Genomic DNA, 21,354 nt, shown 5'->3' with positions numbered 1-21,354 from the left:
AGTTATTTAAATAAATAAGACTTCACTTTGAAAAATTTACTGCACCATCTCTCAAATAATTGGCAATTAAATTTCAACAAAGATGATACTGACATGAAATCACACTAAGCATCCATGACAAGGAACATGTAGGTCTTTCCAGGTGCTATTAGATTTAGGTTGCAGCCCTATGCACACTTACTTGCAAGTAAGCCTCATTGAACGCAATGGGACTTCCTTCCTGTGTATAGTTTTGCACTGTAGAGGCCTTCAATCCTATGTGCAGTTCTGCAGAACTGTAGTAGTACCTCCTAAGACAGGGGTGGGAAACCTATTCCTCTCCAGATATTGAGGGACTACAACTTGCATCAGGTCTAGCCAGCATGGCCAATGGTGAGGAATGATGGGAGTTCTAGTCCAGCAGCAACCAGAGGATTGCAGGTTTCCCATTCCCAGCTTATCAGGTCATTAAAAATCGTACTGGCCACAGAATGACACCATTAATAGGAATTATGAGAGTACAGAAGCTTTCAACATGCTATACCCAGTGACTGTGTGCCAGAACTTGCAAGGTACCTGGTGCTTTCTGAACATAAAAAGTTGATACATCTGGAGTTCTATACCTGGCAGTCTTGTTGTTTATGTGGGGGGAAGGATCTCTCCTTAAGCTGTCTTACAGTTAGATTTGTTGCGACAGAAATACAGGATTCTTTACTCGGAAAACAGAAGCATCTCTGTGAACAGGTATGTTTTTAGAGACAAAAATTCAGACAGTGCTGCCCATTAAGAAATTGTGTAAACACGGCAAGGGAGTTTGTTCCATTTGCTAGTGCAGTTTCCAGCGGTGGCAAAGGGGATGTTATCGTTCTGATAAAGCCAGCTTTCCAATGGCATATCCGAGCCAATTCGGCTTTCCATTCTCTTCGTGCCATGTACATTACAGGCTAGACATGTAACAAAGTGGGGATAGACACTTACGAGGCCTGCAATGAGAAGTGACTGTCCGGGAAAGAGATCCTGGGATCACAACGGATAGCTCAAAGACAATGTTGACCCAGTGAGCACCAGTAAAGGGTGTGTTCCATGTTAGGCGTAATTAGAAAAGGAAAGGAAAACAAAACTGCCAATATCACACCACTGCTTTACAAATCTATGATGTGTGATCATACTTGAGTTCAGTTTTGGGCACCACAACTCAGAAAGGAGATTGTAGAGCCGGAGAAGGTCCAGAGAAACTGGCAACCGAACTGATCAAGGAACTGAGTCAACTACCTTAAGAGGAAGGTTATAACATTTGGGGCTTTTATAATTTAGAGAAAAGGGATGAATGTAGGGAGAATGACCGGGGTGTATAAAAATATGCACAGAAAGTGGACAGAGATAAGTTTTTCTCCATCTCTCATAATACTAGAAATTGGAGCAACCCAATGAAGTTAAATGTTGGAAGAGGCAGGTCACAAGACAGAAAGTAACTTTTTTCACACAGTACAAACTATGCAATTCACTAAAATTCATGGCTGGTGAAATTCATGGCTGCACCTGAATGGCTTGAAAAGGGATTTAGACATGAAGGATAAACCTCCAGTGTTAAAGGCAGTATGTCTCTGAATACCCATTGCTGAGGAGTACAAGTGGAAATAGTACTGTTGAGCCCCTTTCCTGGTTAACCACTGTGAGAACAGGGTGCGAGACTAGAAAGGCATTTGCTCTGATCCGGCTCAGCTCTTCCTATATTCAATCAGACTTATTTTCAGGGAAGAATGTGTAGCTTTGCAATCTCACTCCATTACAAAGTGTAAAATGCTGAATAATTTAAAGGTTACTTTAACTAATACCCCTTGGCAGGCCACTTAATAAAGAGCAATTTTTGTCTTGGGTTAATTGCAAAATAGTGTTTTTAAGTGACAGTCCCATGGAAGAATATCTGCATTTCTGAAACACCGAAGGTCAAGTCAGTCAACAGATTATGCATTTCTCCAGCTGTGTATGAAAGAGGTAGATCGTTTTACAGGTGTGTGTTTCAGAAAAAGAAAAACCTCAGTCAAATGCAGGAAATGTCCAATTTAAAATGAAACGCTATGCTGTTAAAATAAAGTACACACACACACACACACACACACACACACACACACACACACTTAGAGCCAGTATGAAAAAAGAAGTATATGAGTCATAGGGGACTTGAAAACATTGGAGCTTTAAGAGACTGGGGCCTAGTAAGGGTGTCTATATTTAAGTATTACAGAATGGAAAAAAATGTGGTGTGTATGTTAGAGTAAAAGCCTTGTGCTGCATTGCAGCATTTCTACTGATTCTCTCTCACTTTGGGCTTATCCACACTACTGTTTGCCCTACAGCTTTCCTCTGGGATAACCTGTGGTTTAGCACTGGATTGGAGCAAACAGCAATCAGGTTTTCAGCGGATTGCTGTTTGTTCCGATTTATCACTAAAGAGCGAGTTTTCCCTGGGGAAAGTAGCAAAACCACTTGGACCAGTGCCTAGAAAGTACGGGACAAGTGGAAAACTGCTCGGACAAGTGGAAGTGTGGATGAGCCCTTTATTGTGTAACTCAAGCTTGGGTTATTTGGAGCTATAATTTTAAAGCATTTCTAGTTGTTCTATGTAACAGCAAACCAGGGTGTGCCGCTATTGGCACTTGCAAGTGTGAGACTGCAGTTGGCACACAGTTTCTGCTTGCCACTCCCCCTTCCAACACATGCGAAGGGTGGAGATAATCAGAAGTTTCCGATTCTGGTTGGCAGTCTGCACATCCAAGCACAGCAAATATGGTTTCATCTAATCAAGAGTTTGCCTGCAAACAAGCATCCCAATCCATAGTCATGGTTTGGAATGCTGTTTTTGCAGGCAAACTTTGGTTTAAGCAGTGGCATACCGTAGTTGTCAGTGAGTAGAAGCTTCTGGTTTCTTCCCCCTTGCACACAAAGGAAGGAGAGAAGTGAGCACACTGCTTATAAAGTCAGCAACTGCTTGTAACCATGTTTTGCTTGTGCTCAAACACTTCCCTTTCTCCCTTAGGAAGAGATTATAGGTTTCCATTCTTAGTTTGTTTAAGTAGCAGTTTTTGGTTTTTATTCTGGCTTGATATATTGGCTTGCTAATTAACTGGGTTTTGTACAAACCACAGTTTCCCTAGTTTGGCCAAAGTGGGAAATAGGAATGGAAGCCCAAGCTTCACACGGGTAACAAGAAACCATGGTTTGTTTTTTCGGTCTGAATTAGGCCAAAGTGTTATTTCACAGCACCCTATCATGACTAGATCTCTAATTAACTAATAGTAAATGGATTATGGTAGCGTCTAACATCACTGTGCTTCTCCCGGTTTCACTATATTCTTGTGCATCTTTCAGGTTCAACTTATCTCCTACTTTTGACCAGATCTTAATGTTAGTGCCAATCTTTATGAAGCAAATCAGTATATGCAAAACAATTTTTTAAAAAAATCTCTTTGGGCTTCTGTATGATCCCATACTCCTCTCCAGCATTTTCTTTAAAATATACATGATTCGTATGCAATTTCTACTGCAGATTTTGAGAGAGAGAGAGAGAGAGAGAGAGAGGGAGAGAAACCCAGCTGGGGTTCACTCTGCATGAAAATAATTGGTTATTATCTCTTTTTGAGTAAACTATGATTAGCTCCATGTTTCTGTTGGACATGAAGCTCTAAACAAATAGTCTTTTGGCCGCCATACAACTTCCTCTGAAAATTCTGGTTGGTAAATATGAAAGAGTTTTCAAATTAAATGACCAGTAATTTTCTGAACAGTCTTAGAAAACAACCCAGAAGAGACTTCAGTCCAAAGTAAATAAGATGCAGATGCCACATTAAACAAGACATAATTTTCTGTGTAGGCAGGAATACTGCAACTTACTCAATGGATAAAAGGGGCTATAGATGGTTGTTTCTTCAATATATAGATGTTGCCAAAAAAACACTGTGAACTAATCAAGGCAATTAACTGTCTGACATCATTAACTGAATCACAGGACTAGCTGTTACTGTCCTGATAACAGCAAAAAACTTAGCTGCAATTCTGAATGAGATCAGACAATATTTCCTAATTACTGCATGAGTGAAATAAGCTGTAACACTTTAAAATTAGCTGGATACATGTATGATGACAAGTGCTACAGGATAGGTTTCAACATGCTGCTTCAACTACGATGTTTAGATATTGGAAATGAGTTTTGCCTCCTGGAATTTGGGTTTATTCTTCTTTCTTTTCACTGTTATAACTGATCTGTAGGGTGGCAGAGATTCCATAGTTTCATTATTATCCTGGATCTCCCTATCACAACATTCCATGAATGAAAATCTCTTTCAAAAAGTGTTTTTTCATAGTTTTGCAATTCAATTCCTACCTCAAAAGAGGAAAATATGTATGTTTTTATTCTGTTTTTCTTTGTATATATTCCTAGAAGCTCTGCCCTTTTTCTTATTTTCCCATCTTTAGAAGCATTGGGAAATCATATTCACACTTCGAAGATTGCCTGTGTCATTCAACAATATAAAGCTGAAATACTGAGCTAAGGACAACAACACAGCGACAGAGCAGACTTTGCATGCAAAAGGTCCCCAGGTCATAGAATCTTAGAACTGTAGAGTTGGAAGGGACCCCAACCCCCTGCAGTGCAGGAATCTCAGCTAAAGCATCCATGACAGATGGCCATCCAACCTCTGTTCAAAAACCTCCAAGGAAGGAGAGTCCACATGGCAATCTCACTGGTCGGCAGTTACCCGGGTCTTCCTTTCCCCCCTTTTTGAAGATGGGGACAACATTTGCCCGCCTCCAGTCTGTAGGGACCTCACCTGTTCTCCAACAATTCTCAAAGATAATAGGCAAAGTCTCTGAAATTACATCCGCAAGCTCCTTTGGAAGTACCCTTGGATGCAGCTCATCAGACCCTGAAGATTTGTAGCTGGGTGTTCCCTAACTTTCTCTTTTCCTATCTTGGGCTGCAGCTCCCTCCTTACATTATTTATTCTGTTATCACAAGGCTGGGTATCACTTTCCTTTTGGGTGAAGACAGGGGCAAGGTAGGTGTTGAGTACTTCCGCCTTTTCTCTGTCTTTTCTTCTTCTTCTTCCCCACACAGAGGACCTACCACTTGTTTGCTCTTCCTCTTACTTCGGACATAGCCAAATAAACCTTTTTTATTATTTTCAACCTCTCTTGGAAGCTTGAGCTGATTCTGAGCTTTAGCCAGGCTGACTTTCCCCCTGCAACTGTTGGCTACTCGTATATACTCCTCCTTTGTGATTTCTACTTTCTTCCATTTCTTATACATGTCCTTAACTCTCAGCTCATCTGCAAGCTCCTTATGCAGCCACACCGGTTTCCTTAGATGCCTCCTACTTTTCTTTCTTGTTGGTATTGTCTGCATTTGGGCCTTCAATATTTCTTCTTTTAGAAACTCCCATCCTTCTTGAACTCCCTTCTCATTGAGTATTTCTGACCATGGGATCACACCCAGTAGCTCCTTCAGCTTTTTGAAACTGGTCAATCCCTAACTTCTCTAATTAAAATGATCTCAGGAAACGTGCTAGAAAAGGCCCTTGTCTGGCTAGCTGCCATTAGCCAAAAGGAGACAATAGTGTGCAAAATGAACCAAAGGTCCAACAGTATTAGCTATCTTCTCAAGTTCATATATGCAATATATGGATTTTAGATGGTAGAAAATTTGTCTGTATAGGAGTTTCTGAAATAAGCATCTGCCACCTGCTTCACCAGAAATATCAAGGAACAATTCTATTGTTGGCTTTTTACATCCTGTTTGAAGGTGTACATTAAGCATTGTCATGCTGAGGAGGATCACAATTCTAGGTAATTCAGCTGCCAACGTTTGAACAGTTTCCATATGCATGAGCACATAATTTTCTTTAAGACTGCCCATAAGAGATTAATATTTTTGTTATCCTTTTCTCATTTTGATAATAAGCTGTCTGCTTGAAGCTCCAGGCAGCTGAATTTGCTTTTTACTGATTCAAGTTTTCTGTCTGTAATTAAGGAAGATTTTAGAAACACGTCCTTATGAAAAGAACGAAGAAACCTTTAAATCTTTAAGCAGCTCAGTGGTAAATTTTATTTATGCTCCTGGGTGTCAATCTCCACAGTATCACACTGCTTTCCCAAGCATTAAGCAGCTACTGAAAAGTTAAGTGTTATTAGAAATTCCTTACACCTGCCGAGAAAAGGAGGTCAGTAAATCTGAGACTTTAGGCAAGTGGATTGAATCAATACATTCCTGGGCAACATTTCGAACGTGTAAGAGGATTAACTGTTCAAGATTTTTTAAGAAGGCTCACGAACTAGGCATAATGTAAACTATCAATATTCTTCTTACAGAAATAGTGAAGGACTTACTGTTGTGAGACCCAACTCCAGTCAAGTTGGGTGGGTAAGGCAAAGTGAGGTAGAGAGAAACTAAGACACAGAGAAGAAAGCCAGAAACGGTACCTGTGTCCACCAGTAAAAGTAGGGTCCCCAAATTGCTCAGACCAGTGGGCAGTCTAGATCTTGAAACCTCTATATAGCAGGGATGAGGAAGCACCTAGATGTTGTTGAACTACAACACCTAGTCACTGTGGCTGTGCTCTATCTCCAGAGGCAGAGGCAATATGCTTCTGAGCCCTAGTTGCTAGAAATCACAGGTGGGGAGAGTGCTGTTGTACCCAAGTACGGTTTGTGAGCATCTCATGAGCATCTTCACATCACCTGTTTTGGACAGGGACATTTATAGTATATTCTCCCTCCACAGCTCAGTTCCCTGTTCATGAGAATCCCAGAAGACACTCCATTTCCCCTTCAGCCAAAACCCACTCAACAACCACAACCTATTAAGGTATTAAGTTATATCTAAACATCGGAGAATGGGCAATCAGAGGGGTTATACCAAGGTTGGGACCGCTGAAAGCAATACAGGCAGAGAAGTGATGGTGGAAAACACATCCTTAACTTGCCAGCTTTCCCTCTCAGATGCAAGAGAAGGGCTGCCTCTAAAACCAACAGAGGCACTACCATATGGCTTCCTATACAGGGAGAAGTGCCTTAATTCTACCTAGTCACATCCCTGAGATCTCAACAGTCTTTTTTAAAAATACGTATACAGTGGTACCTCATTTCAAACGTAATCCATTCCAGAAGACCGTTCAAGTTCCGAAACATTCGAAAACTGAAAACTCAAAACGGAAGCCTCAAAACGAAAATCTCAATATGGAAGCCACATTTCCAGTTCAACTTCTGAGGCGCATTCGAAAACCAAAGGATTTACGGTGTTTGAGTTCCAAAATGTTCATCAACAGAGATGTTTGAAAACCGAGGTACCACTGTATATATCTCTCTGTAGGCTACCTTTCTGTGTACAATTCATCCAAGGTGGCTTACATAATAAACATTCAACACAACATCTACAAGATATACAAATGCAAAATAAGTCAACACTAGCCCCAAAGTTACTAACCCAGAAGCAGTAGCAGTAATAATAATAATACTATTATTAAGTTTACCAAGGACTAGAGTAAATTTGTGGACTATATGAAAAGCATTTGTGATACCCAAATAACGTTTGTGGGTTTACAGGAAGCTTTGTGAAGAAATAATATTACAAACACTGTAAAAAAGGGAATAAGGGAAAAGGTTTATTTAAAATAAAAGGCAGTGTTAAATTTAGAATTGCGGATAGAAGATTAGAAAATGGAAGATTTGCAGATGAGCTGAAGGAAGTCAAACTTATGTATCTGTGATAATATTGAATATGTATGTTTAAATCTGGTATTGGAATTTAAATAAAAATATTTTTTAAAAAAAGTAATAGTAATAATACTAATAATAATACATATTCTGAAAACATACCCAATTACTTGGGGGCGTAAAAAGTACCCAATTAAATGGGCTTTGCTTCTGAGCAGACATGTATATAATTACACAGCTGACAAGTCTAAGAAATATTTTAAATCTTGATAACCAAAATACAAAACAAAAACCACTTTTATTCCTCCTCCAAACTGTATCATTATTTTCAGTACAGCTACAAAACTAAGGAACCAGGTGGAGAAGACAGTGCTTTAAAATATTTAGCTGGAAAGCCATGCATATGAAGCTGTCTTATACTGTGTCAGAGCCAATGGTCCATCAATGCTGCCTATGATTGGCAGTGGCTCTCTGGGATTTCAGACAGGGGACATTCACAGTCCTACCTGGAAAAGCCAGGGCTGGATTTCCATAGAGTAGATATTATAACCGGCGTCTCAGCACCCAGCAAACATTTTTGATGCAACTCTGCAAATACTTCAGCTATACATTGTATGGGCAAAAATCATTTCCATTAATTTTATCACGACCTCTCTGCTTGCAACATATCATCATCATCACCACCATCATCAATGCCCCCAAGTGGTTACATTTGACAGACTTCTGTTTTCCGCATATTCGGAGAGAGTGTCAAAATAACGTTACCACAACATGTTGTATATTTATGAGAACGAGGATAACGGCGGAAGAATGTTTAATGCATGAGGCCTATGAGGGATTTGTTGCAAGAAGGCATTTGCACTCCCTCTCAGCATGTAAAGGCATATGTAATTTAGCAGAACCTGTAATGTGACAAGTTTAAGGAACAAACAAAGCACACACTTCTAACAAGACAACTGGTGAAATGGATTTTCAAATAAGAGCGTCTTCACCGTGCTCCCGAGATCACCAGGTGCATGTGCGAGCTTGTTTGCCACCACTTTACATGTTAGCAGGGTATACAAAGAAAAAACAGAATGGAAAATACTGTTTAAGTGCCAAGATCTTGGACGCACTGAACAGTCAACTTATAAATCTCTGCCTTTTCTAAACAGAATGCCAGGCAGCAGGAAACAACTCAAGGGATGAAGCATCTCTGTGCTCAAAACAAGGTGATGGAGGCTGTGGTTTTCCTTGAATGAAACCTGGGCACAAAGCCTCAGTTCTTTACAATGAGGGTGAAGATAACCTTTGCTCTGCTTTGTTTTCAGCCTTGTATCCTAGAAGCAAAGAATTCTGATCTAGCTCAATTGTTTACAGCCTTCTGCTTTCCACTGTCGCCAGCCAGCCTTTTCCTAGTTTCCTGTTCATTTTCTCAGCAGCCATCCCTAAAGGCTACAACAACCCCACTTTTAGAAGGATACGGGAAGTAAAGCAGAGATTGCGGATGTGGAATGTGCTATGCCAGTGTACACAAGAGGCCACTAAACAACACTCTTAAAAAACAAAACAAAACAGATATGGAAAACACTTCTGGAAAAGCCCACTTAGGTGAGTTACTACAAAGCAAGGCAGCTGCTTTGTCCTCAATATCAACCTGTGGATTTATAGTTGAATATTCATAAATTGTCTGCTCCAAAGAGAATGAAATTAAATGGGCTGTAGATTTGCTTGAAAATTAAAAGGTTTTGGAAACGGGTGAGAGTGGCCACATTTGCATCTAATACTAAGCCAAACATTGCATGCAGAAGATCTCAAATTCAATTCCAGGCATCTCCGGGTAGGGTTGGGAAGAACTCCTGCCTGAAACCCTGGAGAGCCACTGCCAGTCAGTGTAGATAATACTGAACTAGGTGGACTAGTGGTCTGGGTGGACTAGGTGGACGTGGGTGGCGCTGTGGTCTAAACCCCTGAGCCTCTTGGGCTTGCCAATCAGAAGGTCAGCAGTTCGAATCCCCACAATCCCATTGCTCTGTCCCAGCTCCTGCCAACCTAGTAATTCGAAAGCATGCTAGTGCAAGTAGATAAATAGGTACAGCTGCAGTGGGAAGGTAAACAGTGTTTCTGTGCACTCTGATTTTCGTCACAGTGTCCTGTTGCGCCAGAACCAGTTTAGATATGCTGGCCACATGATCTGGAAAGCTGTCTGTGGATAAACACCGGCTCCCTTGGCCTGAAAGCGAGATGAGCCCTGCAACCCCATAATTACCTTTGACTGAACTTAACTGTCCAGGGGTCCTTTACCTTACCTAGTGGTCTGATTCAGTATATGGCATTTTCCTATGTTCCTTTGCTGTTCTCTCCCTCTCTCTCATCCCCCATCCTTTTAGTATCCTCTTAACATTACCCAAGGATCCTCTGGAGCACAGTCTAGCACAGAAATGGGTGTGCTTAAGGTGATCCAGCATGATAGAAGTGTACAAAATTTTGCAATGATTGTGGCCTTGGTGTTTTTTAGTATGAGGATACTTGAGAGACACTATTCTGATCAGAAATTAGAAGCATGTCTGGGACCTTCTGGTTACTGATCAAAATGATGGTAGGAGAGCTTTTGCAAAAAGAAGTCAGACCACGCTTTGGATTGCTTTTCATTTATTCCATTTGTTTATTGCTAAAATTCATATCCACTGTCTCAGCTCACAGAGACCCATATTGTGGCTTACAAATGTATCATATCAAACACAAGGATTTATTTATTTATTTATTTATTTATTTATTTATTTATTTATTTAAAAAAAGCTACTAAGAGAACAAATCCAAAAGCCAATTTGGGTAGAATGATGGAATATTTTTGTAGAATCCATAAGTCAAAAGGGGTAGAATGCCCACATGCTGTGGCTCTGGCCTTAGCCCATCTCCATTCTACATATTTGTACTGGCAAATCTTTTGGTGATACTTAAAAAAAAAAGTCCCTGCAACACCAGTATATAAGTAATATCCTTGTTTGTGGCATTGTGCTGGCACAGCATTCCATCCTTAGACTATAATACTAAAGACACTTAATTGGAAGCAAGTTCTCCTGAAGGCAGTGGGGTGCATACTTTGAAGTTTTTCGGCTCAGGGTTCGGATAAAAGCATTTATTTTTGGGTAATGGGCTGCTGAGAATTTTGCTTCCTCCTCCTCCTCCCATTTGATTCTCTCTCCCGTCTACTTTTAAAAACTTCATGTTCAGCTAATACATACAGCTACATCATGGAGTATTTTCTAGGGTATGTGCTAGCGACGTGAGCTGTCATGCGATGAGATATTTCTCTTTCTCTCCAGCAATTCTCTTTTGATCTATTCTCAGAGCAAAACAGCACTGAGCAAGTTTAACATCAAGAACATTTCTTCTTTTTGCTTTATTTTTTTCATAGCAACTAGAACAAAAGTTCTTTTGCTAATCCCTCCATATGACGTCTAAATTAATAACTCATTTGCACATTGCACAAGAACGACTGAATTTAGGAGCAATTGCTTTCTGAACGCCATTCTTCACAGGCAGTGAAGATCCAATACCAAGGCTAAAGGCATATGAACTTAAAGATTTGTTTATAGTGATTGTGGCAAAGCTCCAAGTGCATTCAGGATAATTTACAACATAAGCAATTTGGCTTTGAAGAAAGTAAAATCCTCTTCTTGTTAAAAATCTGTTTCTTGTTACCCTTTCCTTTCTTGTACGGTAAATGAAGTTAAACATATTAGAAGTGAGGAATGAACTAACTACTCTGCAAATCTGATGAGTTCCAAGTCCTAGAGCATGTAAAAGGAGTTGATTTTTATTCTTATTCTTTTATTTTATTTGTACCAAGCCCATCTGACTGGGTTGCCCCAGCCACTCTGGGTGGCTTCCAACGCATATAAAAACATAATAAAACATTACATATTAAAAAGTTCCCCGATACAGGGCTGCCTTCAGGTGTCTTCTAAAGGTTATATAGTTACTCATCTCTTTGACATCTGATGGGAGACTGTTCTACTGGTTGGGTGCCACTACCAAGAAGGCCCTCTGACTGGAAGATGATTGCTGAATATTTATCAGAGTATTCTCATGTTTTTATTGATTGATTGATTGATTGATTGATTGCACTTTTATCCTACCTTTCCTCTAAGGAACTCGAAATGGTGTACATAATTCCCCTCTTCCCCACTTTATCCTCACAACCCTGTAAAGGTAGGTTAGGTTGAGAGTGAGTGACTGGGCTAAAGTGGGGGATTTGAACCCTGGTCTCTCAGGTCTTAGTATGCCACTCTAACCAGTATGCCATGGACTGACTATGGGAAGACACATAGAAGAGAGGCCAGATCCACTGGGTTGTATCCAACATTAGCCCTACTCAAAGCAGGCCCAATGAAATTAATGGAAATGACTAAGTTGCTTTGGGAACAGGGAATCTAAAGCAAGTAAGTGGCAAGCAGAAGAATGCTTGATTCTACCTACCATTTTTCCTCTCCATCTCCCCCTCTCTTTGCAAACGGACTTCCTCCCCTCTTCTGGGGAGGAAGAACCCCATTTGTGTTTGTGGGAGAAGAAATGGTGACTAGCACATGAATGAAAGCATCCTTCTTCCTTACCGCTTCCCCCTCTACATTCCCCCTTTCCCAAAGCACCTTCTTGTTTGTAAAACTTAATATCCTCAGGGCCTCTTACACATGGCTACAGCTCATTGCGGCATCACGAGGATCAAATATGGGGATGTGACGCCATTAACACACCCATAGTTCCTTGGAGGAAGAGTGAGATAAAAATATCTTGCTGAGTGACTGTGACTGGCTTCAAGAGTTCTGCTTAGGCCCAGTTCGGTTAAGGAGCCAAGCCTCTGAAGGTCAATACCGCCATCTTGGTTTGTACTTGATGCAGTGCACAGCCTTGTGACCTTGCAGAATCCAACATGAGGGGTGTCCCAGAACCCCATGCGATAATGCTAAGATCTCTAATGAAAATGTTACATTGGTGGTATCTAACACCAAGTAAACTGGCAAAAATGTATATATCAAAATCGAGTAAGTCTTGGAAATGCAAAGAGAAAGAAGGTACTTTCTATCATATGTGGTGGTCTTGCACTAAGCTTAAAGCTTACTGGGAAATGATGTATAATGAATTGAAAAAGATGTTTAAAATAACATTTGTTAAAAAAAACAACCCAGAAGCTTTCCTTCTGGAATTATAGGGGTAGAACTACCTAAACAGTATAGAAATTTATTATTGTATGTGACTACAGCGGCAAGAATGTTATTTGCCCAAAAATGGAAAGAAGAATGAGTCCTGACGAAAGAAGATTGGATACAAAAACTCATGGACTATGCAGAAACGACGAAACTTACTGGAAAAATAAGAAATCAAGACAACAAACTTCTTATAAAAGAATGAAAATGGTTTATAAAATATGTACAAATAAATTGTAAACAGATAAGAACATTGGCAGGATTATTGTAACAACCTGCAATTTCATAAGAGTAAATAATTAAAGTAGATGAATAAAAGAATAGGTTAAGTTAACTTAGAATATGCAGGAAATGATAAATATAAATTTAAGGAATCGCAGAAAGAGGAGGAAGGAAGTTGAGTTTCAAAATGTTAAAATTATTGTAAAACTATTGAAATTTATATAACTGAAAATCACAAATAATAATAATTATTTTTTTAAAAAAAGAGATAATACTAAGATCTCTGGGGTGGTTTCTTAGCTTGCACAACCTGCTCCCCTCTGCTTTGCACCTGCTAGCCAGGCCAGAACCACCATACTCAGAACGTGATGGTTGCGTAAATGGCCCTCGAAAGCGACACATAAGCAACAGCACGATTTCTCCTTCTTACCTCTCTTTCATGGTGGCCAAGGCCTTCTTCGGGGCTCCTGAGATTGAGGACATGAACTTCCTGTGGCAATCCAACGGTCCCTTTGCTTGCGCAGCCGGATAAAACCGTAAAGCTCTCAAGCAAGGCTTGAACTGGGTGGGAGCTATTGACGGGTGACAACACACACTCGTTCGTAGGTACGGGACCTGCAAAGTAAATGACAAATGAACAGGATTTTGAGGCGAAAGGCTAAACTAGATCAGGGCAAATTTAGGCAGTTCTCTCATTGACTGTTGGATAGCAAGCTCTGTTATTATCCGAGCTGCCGCAAGGTTTCAAAGTGGTAATACACAAGTTACAAACAACAACGTTAATATGAACTAAAGAAGTAGGGTGTGATCAAGGGGAAATCAAGTATACTCTTCTTTCATTGAAACCAATGTTAAGTGCTTAAGGCTGCAGTCCTATGAACACTTTCCTAGGAATAAGATCCAGGGAAGCAGTGGATTCTCTTAAGCCAGTTGAGGATTGTGCTGCCAGGATACAAACCCGTACATATTTTCTTCAGAGTAAAGCCCCATTGCCCTCGGAGGGACTTACTTCTGACAAAAAAGTACAGACTAGACTGAAAATAATATATGGAATTTAAAACTCAAACGTGAACTCAATTAAAACTACGCCCTATACATTTTAATGAGTTTTACATACAATTATACTTTTAAAATGGTATTTACATAGGATTATAGCTGTGAGTTTCTTTGCATTGTATCCATTGTTACAAAAACAGCCTTCTGCAATGTGCTTTCCTAGCCTAGATCATTTATAGCGAATCAACTTTTAATCAATTCATGGTTCCTCTACAACACTTATGGGGCACCCATAACCTTCCAGATGCGGTCAAACTCCAACTCCCATCGTCCCTGACCACTGGCCATGCTGGCTGAGGGTTATGGGAGTTGGGGTCCAACAATATCTGGCTGACCACAGCTTTTCCATTCCTATTATAGCCTGGGGTTGATAAAGCATGAGACTCTTAATCTCAGGGTCATGAGTTTGAGACCCATGTTGGGCAAAAGATTCCTGCAATGAAGGAAATTGGACTAGATGACTCTCGTGGTCCCTTCCAACTCTACAATTCTTTTCTAAGCTGTACTGATCTTCCAACAGCTAGTGTTGTTCAGCATTTAGGTGTTAGACTAGGACTAAAACAGGAAAGATTCAAAGCCCATCCCATCCAGAAACTGACTGGGTGATAATAGCAAAAGCCTTTCCACTGCCGTATCTTAACCTGTAAAGCAAGAATGTTGACCTCTCCACTCTTATGAAAGGTAAGAGTGCACAGCATTCTGTGCAGCAGAAAGTAATACAACTTCAGATTAAGGTGTTCTTAAGAAAGAAATGAATTTAGGGCAAAATTCTAGAATTTTAAAAGTGAGTGTTGGCATGTCTAAGATAAATGGTTATTTATCACATAGCTTCATTGCAAATCCAGAACAAATAACTGCAAAAACACTGTATATTCACTGTCTCGCTTTTGATGTTGCACTGATCTAGAATGCAAAAACACCAGTCAGGTAAGCCGCCTATGCAACAATGCTGCTTTTATCACTAAACAAACGGACATGTCTGGGTGCCTGGTTTATTGCGTCTGACAGCAATTGCCTAAGCTGATAACAGCCCTCTCACCCAAAACTCAGGGTATATCCTTGCAAATAATCTCTACAACACGGTATAGAACCACACACTTTCACGCTGTGTATAGAGCATTATGGCTGCGGTATAGCAAGACAGCAGGACAGCTGACGTGTGTGGAGGAGTTTGCATATAAAGTACATCTGCAGGAAGCTAAAGCAAGGCAAATGTTTATGGAAAACAGCCCCGTGTCTCCAAATCTATGCACAAGCCTGCAGTGATAGCCAGAGATTTTGTATATTTTTCATTCCAGAGGTCGCTGAAGAAGTACTGTGGTTTGAGCTCCTACCAGGCACACATCAATGTAAATTAGAATTTTATTCAGTATAGCTGAATACAAGTGTGTGTGTGTGTGTGTGTGTGTGTGTAAGCCATAGCTGAATCTTAGGAACTACCTCTGCCCATAGGAGCTTCCCATCACATCTGCAGTACTGGAGATAATCTGGAGAGGTCTACTCCACATAACACTTCCAAAAGACTTCTGCTCTTAGAGCATTCTGCTTTTTCTGCAGTGGTGCTTCCAGGATGCCCTCACTCAAGTAGGCATGTTGAAAGATGCAACATTTCTGAGTTTCAGGAGGAAGGCAACAGCAGTCAGTGACTTATCTCTCCCATCCCACGTTTTGGTAGTGGGTAGGAGAGTGATTCTCAAAGGGTGTGCCACATCACACTGGTGTGGCAGGAGAGGACGGCAAGTGTAGCAGGAAGATCCATGGGCAATCAAAGAAACATTTAAGCATTTCAGTGTACCATAATATCAGAATACTATAATAACACTCTGGTGTTTAGTTAAGCTGGTTGGAACATGTGTAGAAACCTGCCCTGATTTTGATTCATTGCAAAATAAATTCAAAGTTCATGTTCTTTGTATTGTTTCACATGCATTGTGACTTTTCCTTATAACTCACTCTCCGATTGATTTGGAGCCGGCTAAAAGTGATAATCAGATAAATATGAAGATACAACACTGTGCCGTTTAGTTCCATAGCCTCTGAGTCATCTTTCCTTGGCAAAGCGCATTCAACATCAAAACAGACCATTTCATGCTGTATCAGCTTCCTTGTCCATTGCCAAACCATCAACCAACTACAGTACTATGCAAAATGTGCCAGTGTTTTATTTGAACACCACATCCTGGTCTCCCCCCCCCCCCCCCGCCCACTCTAAACCATCCACAACCACTGGCATCTTCCAAAACATATTCACCATTCATAGAAAACCCTTCTTTTTACTTAGCTCAATGTGCCTTCATGGCTTCAGCAAATCATAACTAGCGCTTCATTTGATTTTTACCCACCCATTTCAGTGCGGTGGAAATGGCTTCCTTTGGCTATCCTCAAAAATGTTTGAAGTTCAGCTGCCTGGTTAAAGAAAGAATGTCACTACAAACATGTCACTAATCACCCTGGAAACTTTAGACAAAGGGCAGAGGTTTGTTTTTTTAAAAAAAAAATCTATAGAAGAAACAGAAAACAATCATCAATTTCACTTTGCCAGTTTTATTTTAATTAATTAATCAATTAGGAGGATACCTAATACAGGTGTTTTTAAATTATAGAATTTAAAACATGACAAGTGTATTAAAAGAAAAGCCCTGGTGAGTCCACTGCCCTTAGCCAAACCCATCTCTTGGTCAAATAGCAGTGTGACTATGATAGGATTTCTTATATAATCTCTCTTAAAATTCCCAGCATGAAGCTGCTGCTTCTGTAAAAAAATGCAGGGTGGCAGGCTCCCTCTACCTCTATACCCTTTGAATCCATATCAACTATGCTGCAATTCATGCTCAATGAATGAGAAAGACCTAGGGAACCAGCCCTACCTCGCTCTGCTGCTTAACAATGCCTTAGTCAAGCCACTGCTGTTGTTTGCAATAAAATCCCATAGAACTGCCTTATTAAAAAACTTTTTTTTGAAGAAAACAAGTTTTCTCCCCCTTCCCGTTGCTATGTGCTTCTAATAAAAACATGCAGTTCTCATACCAACATCTGGAAATTATTGAATTTAATTTTAGCACCCCGATTTCCCATATCACCAGGCCACTAATGTTTAATGTGTGTTGTGCTGTAATAAAGCAACTACAATGTGGGAAGAGGAGGGATTTTACAACCTTGAGGTCAACATGTAACCGTAGCGGACTTGATTCTAACTCTTAAGAAATGCCAGTATGCAGTGCGCTCTATTTCCACAGAGAACACACTCTTCAAGGCTGTCAGCTGAAAAGTGTGACCAAGTCAAACAAATTGCATGGCTATGTGCTGCAACCTCCAGAGCGTGGTAACTATTTTCTACAGGATTCCCCCAAAGCTCCAAGATTGCCCCAGTGAGATCCAGCGAGCACAGGAAGAAACCACAGATGTTTATTAGCAGAACTTCAGAGGAGAGAACATTTGAAATGCCATACTGTGTGCATCGCATGAAAGCCTCAAGAGCTTTCTTTCAGCTGCTAAAGCAAAACAGGAAACAGCAGGCTTCAGGAGCACCAGGGATATTTGTAGTGTTATTTTTTGAAAAGCTACAAATTGCCATCTACCCAATTCATGGGCCTTTGGGGATCTGGAAGGTACTGCAGGCATTTCATGCCTATAAGCCGCCCCTCATCTGCAAACAAACAAACAAATCTACACTAAACGGCAATGATTGTCTAGAAAGATATGCTGGATTACAAGTCATTTTATACTGCACCTCTCCTTCCACCGATGCAATTGCATATGAGCAACATGGCCCTCTTTTTTGTCTCAGTTCTGCCTTGTCAAAAACATTGTCTTTATATCCTTACATATATGCATATATGTAATGCTTTCTCCCAGAGGCTATGGGCAGGGTTTGATGTACTCGTGGCTTGTCATGACCCGACTGGGTGAGCGAGAGAGCACTTTACACCCCCGGCAAGAGTGATCCATCTCTCTCCTGGCAGGAGGTGGGGTGGGTGTCATAAGGAGAAAAAGAAACTGCAGGAAATATTGTTCCCCCACCACTTTCGCTAGAGTGGATTCAACACCAAGTCTTTAATACAGTGGTACCTCGGGTTAAGAACTTAATTCGTTCTGGAGGTCCGTTCTTAACCTGAAATTGTACTTAACCTGAAGCACCACTTTAGTTAATGGGGCCTCCTGCTGCTGCTGTGCTGCTGCTGCACGATTTTTGTTCTCATCCTGAAGCAAAGTTCTTAACCCGAGGTACTATTTCTGGGTTAGCAGAGTCTGTAACCTGAAGTGTCTGTAACCTGAAGCGTCTGTAACCTGAAGCGTCTGTAACCCGAAATACCACTGTATTCTGTGGTACACAATATCCGCTGAAACTCCATTTTGAAAGCTAACGAGAGCTTAACTTTTATATGTGCTTGCTTTTGTCATGCAGGCTTCCCCCAATCTGGTGGCCTCCAGATCTTTTGCACAACAACTTCCATCCTTCCTGGCTATTGGCCATGCTAGCTGGGGCTGAACAGAGTTGTAGTCCAAAACATTAAGTTGGGGAAGGCTGCTTTAACAGTCTGTGGCCATGAATTATGCAATTGTCCAACTCTCTCCACTTACTAGACTGTCCTTCCCAGCATACACCCTAGTATTATTGATTGATTGATTGATTGATTGATTGAATGCATTTATATCTCACCTTTCCTCCAAGGAACTCAAGGTGGCATACATGTTTCTTCTTTCTCCCCATTTTATCCTCACAACAGCCCTGGGAGGTAAATTAAGCCAAGAGTGACTGAACCAGAGAGCTAGTCGGGATTTGAACCCTGGTCTCCCAGGTCTAATGGGATGCGGGTGGTGCTGTGGGTTAAACCACAGAGCCTAGAACTTGCCGATTAGAAGGTCGACGGTTCGAATCCCCGCGATGGGGTGAGCTCCCGTTGCTCGGTCCCTGCTCCTGCCAACCTAGCAGTTCGAAAGCATGTCAAAGCGCAAGTAGATAAATAGGTACTGCTCAGGCAGGAAGGTAAACGGCGTTTCTGTGCACTGCTCTGGTTCACCAGAAGCGGCTTAGTCATGCTGGCCACATGCCCCGGAAGCTGTACGCTGGCTCCCTTGGACAATAAAGTGAGATGAGCGCCGCAACCCCAGAGTCGGCCATGACTGGATCTAACGGTCAGGGGTCCCTTTACCTTTACCTTTACCTCCCAAGTCTAACTACACTCTAACTAGTGCACCACACTGGCTCTCAACTCAACGGCAGTCTGTCTCAGGAAGACACTAGCTTTTTGCAATCTTCTCCCTTTCTAACCATACCTCTCATAATGTTTGCCTCCACAGCGGGCCATAATCGATAGGAACACACATGGGCCAGGGTTAAAATGGTCTAATCTTATCAGCAGCTGCTGCTATGCCCTCTTTGTGGAAATAATGACAAATTACAATATTTTTGGACCTAGTTTCAGAATGTTGCTTCTTCTTACACACAGCATCCCTTATTTTCAAAGTGCCAAGCAAGCAAAGTTGGGGGAAGATAACTTACGGACCAAGGTACAACACTATTAATTTGAAAAGAGGTCCCTTTCAAACAAAAGGAGTTTCTGCTTAAAAGGAGAACAAACCTCCTGCGGAGGAGCCTGCATAATGCAGCAATCAAACAGCACATCCAAAGAAGGCTTTCATTATATTTTTAAAAGCATTTCTGCTGAAACAGGAAACACTTTGCCAACATACACAGTACAGTACAAACCTAGATAGAAAGAGAACAACTGCAGCTTAGCTGTTTATTTAAAACGTTTGACAACACACACACACACACACACACATATACAAAATAAGGGAATGGATAAGAAACCTGATTGGTGCCACTTCTGCTGAGTGCTGCACATGCAATACAGGCCAAGATGCAACATCTGTAGCAAGTAATTAGAAGTCTTGGGGGGCAGATGCACAATGCTCCATACTGGGGCACTCCTCTCTTTGCACTGTTGTGGAGTTCATAAATTACTTTGAAAGTGCTTGCAGGCTCCACATAAGCCTCTGGTCGGTCTCTGCGGGAAACAGAATCCTGGACTAGATGGGCCTTTGGTTCTGTTCTTATTTGTTGTTGTATTTTAAAAACCTGTAATTCCTATGTTCACTAGGCTTCTGCTGGCTGTTTCTCAGGATTATATCCCTGAACTTTCTGTAAATGTGCTCAGATGCTATCTCTGCCTTGCCAGCCTAAGGGCAAAAAGTTTCAACGCTCAGCTCTGCAGGAATGAATAGTAAATTTGCAAAGAATCAGCTAGAACCTGGAAGAAGATTGATAAAGATAACAGCTACAGATGCAGTAAAGGGATAATTCGGGCAAAAGTCACTCCCTAAACCGAAAAAAGAAAGAAAAAAGTGAGCGAGTTCATCTGAGCACAGGGCCGGCTCCAGGGAGTGAACAGGAGGCCTATGGGACACGAGTCGGCCCAGATGGCTAACCAATATTCAGATCCATTGACACTTGTGTTTCAATAATATGACGACTTGAATCCCTGGATAAGACTATCTCATCCTGGTATTGCTCAGTTCCAACCTGCTGTCCAAGGTTGACAGGTCCTGGGATGAGGATTCACAGGGTCAAGACAACTCATTGCTTCTCTGTAGGTCACAGAAGTAAAACCATTTGCAATGCTGCTCCATAACTCTGTGGCCTCATCCAAGAGGCAGATGGGGGGGGGGGGGAGAAATGGCAATTGCCAGCAGGCCAGAGATGGGGATGCATCTTTATCTAGTTTTAACAGGCTTACTCTCTGAAAACAGATGACACACAGACATACTGTCAGCTCTCCTTACGTTGTTTCTTCTGGTTCTATCTTCTCTCAATCTCTTCCAGACTTCAGTGAGATATTTTAGAGACACTGTCTCCTAGTGGCTACTCTTTTGAGAGCAATGGCATGAATGCTACTAGCTATCTGTGGTAACAAGTCATCGTTGCCTAAATCAGTGAGTGTCTTTTGTCCTGAACCTCCAATATTTAGCTACATTGGGCTTTCCCCCTTACTTGCCTCTCTGTTCCCGTCCCCCCCCCCCCCGACCCTTTCATTCACTTCTCCTCTTGACATACTACACTGGACTGCCTGTAACCAAGAATCATGATATGTGCAGGAAGTAATTCCATGTCACATTCCTGCAAATGGAAGGATTTTGGAGACTCTGAAACGCAACACCCATTTACCCTCAAGAGCCCAATAAAAACAAACCGGGGAGA

The 21,354-nt window shown here is 41.2% G+C and overlaps 1 protein-coding gene across 3 annotated transcripts in view; it reads right to left on the bottom strand.

The window, feature by feature from the left end:
- The window catches only part of TGFBR3 (transforming growth factor beta receptor 3), a 141,371-nt gene that overhangs the window by 69,482 nt on the left and 50,535 nt on the right, over nt 1–21,354 (bottom strand). For all 3 annotated transcript variants that reach the window (XR_014549636.1, XM_083620624.1, XM_083620625.1), the window contains exon 3: nt 13,528–13,712. Coding sequence is in view for 2 of the 3 variants with exons in the window: in XM_083620624.1 (XP_083476750.1) it covers nt 13,528–13,712 (185 nt within the window). In the remaining variant the exon portion in view is untranslated. The remainder of the gene's footprint in view (nt 1–13,527; nt 13,713–21,354) is intronic.

This window comes from Podarcis filfolensis (genome assembly GCF_964270895.1).
Source record: "Podarcis filfolensis genome assembly, chromosome: 6".
NCBI classification, from domain to species: domain Eukaryota; kingdom Metazoa; phylum Chordata; class Lepidosauria; order Squamata; family Lacertidae; genus Podarcis; species Podarcis filfolensis.
This window is presented reverse-complemented; position numbering and strand designations above follow the sequence as displayed.